Source organism: Myotis davidii, unplaced genomic scaffold (assembly GCF_000327345.1).
Source record: "Myotis davidii unplaced genomic scaffold, ASM32734v1 scaffold391, whole genome shotgun sequence".
NCBI classification, from domain to species: Eukaryota; Metazoa; Chordata; class Mammalia; order Chiroptera; family Vespertilionidae; genus Myotis; species Myotis davidii.
Window position 1 is genome coordinate 4,047,033 of NW_006284336.1, and position 7,088 is coordinate 4,054,120.

General features: G+C 57.0%; 1 protein-coding gene across 3 annotated transcripts in view; it reads left to right on the forward strand.

Annotated features, from left to right (window-relative positions):
- Nucleotides 1-7,088, forward strand: part of CMIP (c-Maf inducing protein) — an 81,188-nt gene that overhangs the window by 72,755 nt on the left and 1,345 nt on the right. For all 3 annotated transcript variants that reach the window (XM_006754462.2, XM_006754463.2, XM_006754464.2), the window contains 5 exons: nt 731-871; nt 1,628-1,675; nt 2,746-2,892; nt 4,136-4,241; nt 5,538-5,608. In XM_006754462.2, the coding sequence (XP_006754525.1) occupies nt 731-871; nt 1,628-1,675; nt 2,746-2,892; nt 4,136-4,241; nt 5,538-5,608 (513 nt within the window). The remainder of the gene's footprint in view (nt 1-730; nt 872-1,627; nt 1,676-2,745; nt 2,893-4,135; nt 4,242-5,537; nt 5,609-7,088) is intronic.

Sequence of the window (7,088 nt, forward strand, 5' to 3'; positions counted from 1 at the left end):
TGGTGAGACTTGAGGACCAAAGAGGCGTTAGCAAGAGGCAGGAGCAGAGCCTTCCAGGCTGTGGGACCAAACCCACCAAGGCCCGCAGCAGGAGGCTTGGTGGGAAAAGAGGGGAGGCCAGGCGCTAGAACATAGTGAGTCCAAGGCAAGAGGCTCGGGATGTGGGCAGACATGCGTGAAGAGCCTGGTGCCCACATGCGTGAGGGCTGGGCTGGCTCTCCTGGGTGAGTGAGAAGGGAAAGGGGATCTCAGAGGCAGGACTGTCAGCCTGTGGGTCCGGGCAGAGGGCCTGGGAGGGAAAGTGCATGGGCGGCTGCCCGAGGCACAGGTCCCAGGCTCCAGCTCTGAGAGCGTGTCTGAGCACCTGCTGTGTGCTCAGCACCGGGGCAGGAACCAGGGATAGAAAGAGGTGTCCTGTCCTTGGGTCTGGTGTGCATCATTTCATGTGCATTTACTAAAAGCTGGCTTGCTGTGCGCTCGGCTGGGCATACACCAACACTCCTATTATACAGGGGGAAGCTGGGGCAGGCGATCTGCAGTGTCACAGCGGGAGAGTGGGCTGCTGATTTTCAAAATACCTTTAGGGTAGAAGGGGTGTATTGAGCTTATTGAGAGACCCCCCTTTTCAGGGCGTGTGGGGCTGTTGGGATTCGCTGCTTGCCTCTGCCCCTTCCGGGAGGGTCCGTCCAGAGTTGCAGCCGAAGGTAACGTGCTCCCCATCTCTCGGCAGATCCTGTGCTTGATGCTGGAGTACAACATCATCGACAACAACGACACCCAGCTGCAGATCATCTCAACCCTGGAGAGTACTGGTGTGGGGAAGCGCATGTACGAGCAGCTGTGCGACCGGCAGCGGGAGCTGAAGGAGCTGGTGAGCCCATGGCGAGGCCTGCCAGCAAGAGCGCGGGGTGCAGTGGGGCAGAGCCCAGGGACCTCTGCACCTGTGGGGCCTCTGTCTCATCAAATCCCCCTCTAGATCCAAAGAGATCATGATTAGCACCCACCACTCTCCAGATCATCAGAGAGGTCAAGCCAGTGCCCAAAATCACACAGCGTATTCAGGTCCTGGCCCGACGACCTCCTGTCTCATCCGTAGAGCCATGCGTGGCAGTCACTGCCTGCTCACCGCCCCCCACCCCAAGTCCACTTCCCATTTCAGTTCCTGGGCCTTGACTTTCAAATGCCAGCACATCTCTTGGCCAAACAGCTCTCTGTCCACATGCTTGCAGAGCAGAAGTGGCGGGGCGTTCACGCCCCTGTCCCCTGGAGCAGCCCTCAGCCAGTGACTGGTGGGACAGGGTATGCAAAGGCCTTCTCTCACTGCTCAGGAGGGGTGCCTCTGGGGTGTGGCTCCTCTACCACTTCCCAGAGGCCCCTGGGGCAGCTGGGTTGATAGCAGCACCTTCCATTAGGGGCCTTTATGGGCTCTCCCCTACTCCCTGACTCTGGGAGCACCTCTTGAATAAACGGCCTTTGCTCAAACCTTGTCTCGGGTCTACCCCTGGGATCACAACCATCATGCTGCTTCTACAACCAAGAAATAGGTGCCGTGAGTGTAAAGAGAGGCGGGACGCAGGGAGGAAACTCAGGAAAGAATGGGTCCTAATCAGCGTGGTTTCTGTTGCAGCAAAGGAAAGGCGGGCCCACCCGGCTAACACTGCCCTCCAAGTCCACAGTGAGTTGGTTTGTCCTCTCTGCGGGCCGGGTGGAGGGGAGAGGCGGGCTGGTCCTCCCTGCTGGGAGGGCAGGTGGGGTCTGTTGGAGGTGATGGGGGGAGGTGAACCAGGACCATAGGACTTGAACAGCCAGCTTTTTTAGGGGGAAACCAAACATTATGAAAAAGATGATCGCTTATTAATGTTAACATGTTACCAGTTATTACAATAATAATGGTAATAGCTGATATACATTGAGCATTTTTATACCAGATACTGTGTTGTTAAGTTCTTTTCTCCTCACAACAATCCACTTAGGTTGGTCCTCCTACTATCCCCGTTTTGCAAGGGATCTTAGTTTCTTATATCCCGATGCCCCACCATTCTTAGCACATGGCTTCTTCCTCATGGTCCAAAAAAGGCTGCTCCAGCTCCAGCCATCTTGTCTGCATTCCGGCAGCAGGAAGAAGGAAGAGGCAAAGATAAACGTGACCCTTCATAGAAGTTCCATTTGACACAACAACTTGTATAGCATGGTCCGAGTTTAGCACATGGCCCCAGCAGCTGAAAAAATTAGCTTTAATTCAGGACAGCCAGGTGGCAGCTAAAACTCAGGAATTCTATCGCTAACATGGAAGGGAGAATGGGTGTGAGCCTCAACAACCTCACAGTCTGGGCCTCCGATATTTGTCCACCTCCACAGTCCTGAGAGTTGAGAGGGGGCCTTCGTGTTAGCACGTGCCAAGTGGGTATGGGCTGCTGCCTGGGAGGGGAGGGGTGTCTTTGCACACATGCACACCCGTGGGGAGGACTTGGCCTTGGAACACCCCAGTTGCTGACTCAGGTGTGAGTCACCGCACTGAAGGCTCTTTCCTCCGTCTGGCAGCTGCCACCCGCTGAGACAGCCCTCCCTCCCTGACACTCCCAGCCGCCAGGCCATGCCCTCACCTCCGCTCCTGGGGATTTGCTGCCCCCAGAAACCGCTCTCTGTGGAGCAGGGGGAAGGAGCTGGGGGAGGAGGTGGATGGCTCAGGGCCGCAGGGAGCTCCCAGCCGCCCCTGAAACCCCCCACCTGCCCATCTGTGTGCAGGACGCAGACTTGGCTCGGTTGCTGAGCTCTGGCTCCTTCGGAAACCTGGAGAACCTCAGCTTGGCCTTCACCAATGTCACCAGTGCCTGCGCTGAGCACCTCATCAAACTGCCTTCTCTCAAGCAGCTGAACCTGTGGTCCACTCAGGTACACACGCCCACCTGCACCTGCGCCGGGTTCCCCTCCATGCACCCTGCACCCTGCGTTCTCCATGCACCCGAACTGAGACATGCCACCTTATGCTCCCTGACCCTGGTTCTCCTCCATGCTCCCTGCACCCTACACCTGCGCCCTGCGTTCCCCTCCATGCTCCCTGTACCCTGGTTCTCCTCCATGCTCCCTGTACCTTGCACCCCATGTTCTCCATGCACCCTGCACCCCGTGTTCTCCTCCATGCACCCTCCTCCATGCACCCTGCACCCTGTGTTCTCCTCCACGCACCCCCCTCCATGCACCATGCACCCCGTGTTCTCCATGCATCCTGCACCCCGTGTTCTCCTCCATGCACCCTGCACCTTGTGTTCTCCTCCATGCATCCTGTGCCCTGCGCCTGCACCCTGCCTTCTCCATGTGCCCTGCACCCTGCCTCTCTGTTCCTTGCCCCTACACCCTCCTCCATACCCTGTACCCTCCTCCATGGCTGGCCTTTCTGCCCAGAGCCCATGGCCCAGTCACTGGATTACCATACCCCCTCCCTGGCTCAGCAGCCACTTTCCAGAGGCAGAGGAGGTGTAGGACCTCATGAAGCCTAGTGGCCCATTTCACAATTGGAGTCGCTGAGGTCCAGGCCAAGGGCATGCCAGGCAGAGCTGAGAGGCAGGGTCTCCTGTACCCGTGCGTGGCTGTGGGCCTTTTCCTTGTAACAATGGCCACGGCACAATGACGCCTGCTGCCGGTGCTCAGGATCTACTGCCCTGTAAACACTTAGCGTGGATCGGCACAAGTGGTCACCAGTCCGCACCTCTGACCTGTCAGCCCCGCCGTCGCCACATTGTACAGAATGACAGTCGGCGTACCCATCAGTTTGCCTTCCGGGCCCAACGTTCCACTCCTTAGCCCATCCCCTGTCCTGCCCAGGAAAAGGCCACCTCACCTCCCACTCACAGCCCCCCATTGACAGATAGCCAAACCAATTTTCAGGGAGGGCTCTTGCCAGGCCCATGTCCCACCAGCAAAAGCTGGATTGGAAGCAAGGTCAGGAGAGGCATTCGAGTCTGTGGAGAAAAGTGAGAACAGCCCAGACCCCGAGGCTGGGAAGGCTGTGGGCCTCAGAGCTGGGCTCTGTTCCTATTCCCTCCCTCCACAGCTGCCCCAGCCCTGGGGTCATATCCTGGGCTGCCTTGGGGGGCCAGAGTTGGTCTCCAGGGCTGAGAGGTTCTGTGCCCCACAGTTTGGAGACGCCGGCCTGCGCCTCCTGTCGGAACACCTCACCATGCTCCAGGTGCTGAACCTGTGCGAGACGCCTGTCACCGATGCTGGCCTGTTGGCCCTCAGCTGTGAGTATTGAGGGGCTGCCAGGGTGGGTGAGGGCCCCCTTTCATTCATTCATTCCACTTGACACCATACACTGTGCTATGTGGCATAAGCATTTATTGAGCACCTACTATGTGCCAGGCACCATTTTAGGTTCTAGGAACAAAATGGGGAAAATACCCCTGCCCTCATGGACTTAAATTTTAGAGGAAAAAGTAAAAATGAGTAAGGCCCAGCCTTTACCCTCCTGATGCTGTCATAGCCCTCGGGGGTGGGGGGCATGTTCAGGAAAATGCTCCAGGGCATTGCTCCTGTGCTCCCCAGTCCACTTGAGTCATCACCTGGGAGCTGGTTAGAAAGGCAGATTCTTGGGCCCCGCCCCAGTCCTGCTGGCTCAGAAACTGGAGAGTCCTGGCACAGTGAAGTTTGAGGACCACTGCCCTCATACGAAGAGCCACACAATACTCACTCAAGGAACCTCGAAATGGCAGTTTCTGAGCCCAGCCCTCATCTACTGAGTGAAGATCCGGGGGGATGCTAAGCCTGGGGACCTGCATTTCCCATTCTGTCCCATTGGTGTAGGTGAGAGGCCCCGTGCCTCAGAAGGGAGGGACCAAGCAAGGCTTCCCTGGGAGGTGATTGGATCCGAGTGGGAAAGACATACGTAGGAGTTGGCTAAGAGGGAGGCATGCTGGACAGTGGCCATGACTTCTACAAGGTTGTTGTCGGGGTGCTGAGGAGGGGGTGGGGCAGGTGGAAGGGTAAATGGAAGGTGGAGAGGAGGAGATTTGAAGCCACTTCTCTGAAAATGGCATTATTGGTGGATATCAGTGTTGATGGGGCCTGGCCCCGCTCTGGCCTCTGCCTCACGTCTCTGGGAGTTGACAAGACATCCAGGTCTTTCGCAGGCTCCCTGTGTACCTCGTGACGCAAACCGAAGTCTGAGGGCTGCTCTGGAGAAACAAGGGCTTGAGTCAGCTTCTGGGGTTCCCTTGGGGGAGAGCCAGCCCCATTCCATCGGGGCTTGTCTGGGGCGAAATAACTCAAGCTCTGGTCCAGGCAGTGGAAGGACAAGACGAGCGACCAGAAGGGATGGCAGCTCAGAGGGCAGGGAGAGAACATGGGCCTAATTTAGACCAGCATGTGCCCGAAACAGGCGTCTATCCCACACAGCCCCCAGCTGTGCTCCCTCCCGGTCTCCTAAGCAGGGACCTTGGCATCTGCAGTCAGTCCCCCAGCTTGACCGTCTCTTACCTGCAGCTGGCCCTGTGGGTCTCGCTGATCTAATGACTGTCTGTCTGTGTGTCTTTCTTGTACAGCCATGAAGAGTCTCTGCAGTTTAAACATGAACAGCACCAAGCTCTCGGCCGACACCTATGAAGATCTGAAGGTAATTCCTTCCTTCCACCCTCCTCCCTCTGGCCAGCATCTAGATCAGCGGTTCTCAACCTGTGGGTCGTGACCCCTTTGGGTCGCCTAAGACCATCAGAAAACACATATATAATTACATATTGTTTTTGTGATTAATCACTATGCTTTAATTATGTTCAATTTGTAACAATGAAAATACATCCTGCCTATCAGATATTTACACTATGATTCATGACAGTAGCAAAATTACAGTTATGAAGTAGCAACGAAAGTAATTTTATGGTTGGGGGTCACCACAACATGAGGAACTGTATTAAAGGGTCGCGGCATTAGGAAGGTTGAGAACCACTGGTCTAGATAGTGGTGCTTTGCCCCCATGGAGGAAAAAGGGTGTGACCCCAGCCGATAAGCCAGGAAAGAAAAGAATGGCCGATGGAAAGAACTGATAAAGAGCAGGCCAGCAGGGAACGGGTGGAGTGGAAACAGGGAGGGCCTGTGTGGCATGGAATGATGGGGACAGTCCTTGAGCTGAGACCCCAGAGGGGAGATGCCAGGGCTGCGGGGGCAAGAGGAAGCCTCGTGCGAAGGTCCTATGGCAGAAGGGTCACAGGAGCTGACTTTGTAGCAAACGTGACTAGAAAGTGAGAAAGAGAACAGACCGGGACAGACGGAGTAAGCCCACGTAGGTCACGGAGGACTCTGGATCCTATCCACGTGCAGGAGACAGCTTCAGGGGCTCTGACAGGGCCGTGAGCTGCCTAAAGCTTGTTCTGGTTGCTACGTGGAAAATAGATATTTTTGAGAGGGAGTATGAGCAAGAGTAGAGCAGGGAGAACAGTCACAGGCTGGTGCAGCCACAGTAAGAGCTGGGGCAGCCAGATTGGAGAGATGAACTGGGGAAAGGAAGAGAATCGGAGTAGTGGGATTTTGTTTGGGAGTAGGGAGTGGGAGGCACTGGGCCTTCAGCAGCCTTCTGCCACCCCGTAATTCTGGGCTCGGCACCAGCTGCCCCAGAAGGAGCAGGCAGGGCCGCCGAGAGCCAGGGCGCTGGCAGGAGGCTGCTGGGACGGATCCTCTGGCAGCTCTTGGCTGGCCCCCTTCAGCAGGGCCTCCCCGGTCATCTCCCACCTCCTGCTCAGCCAGACCTGCAGCCAGGCTTGATCACTGCTGTGCCTCCAGACGCCTTTGGTGTACCTACTGTGTGCCAGACCCGTGCTGGGGATGGGGGCACAGAGTGGCAGGAGAAGCACAGCTAACAGACAGGACAGGGCTTGGGGGCAGCAGGGAGGGGACAGGCAGCTCCACTCACTGGGGCAGAAGAACTTTCACAAAAGGGAGTCTTGAGAAGCGAGTTTGCCAGGCCGGCCGGAAGAGAGGGCCGTCCACAGGGTCCTGAGGGGCACGCAGGGACGGGAGAGGGGTGCAGGGTGGGCCAGGACGGAGCCAGCCTGGGTCCCTCCCACGGGATTCAGACCTCAGCACCGTCAGCCTCACTCGGG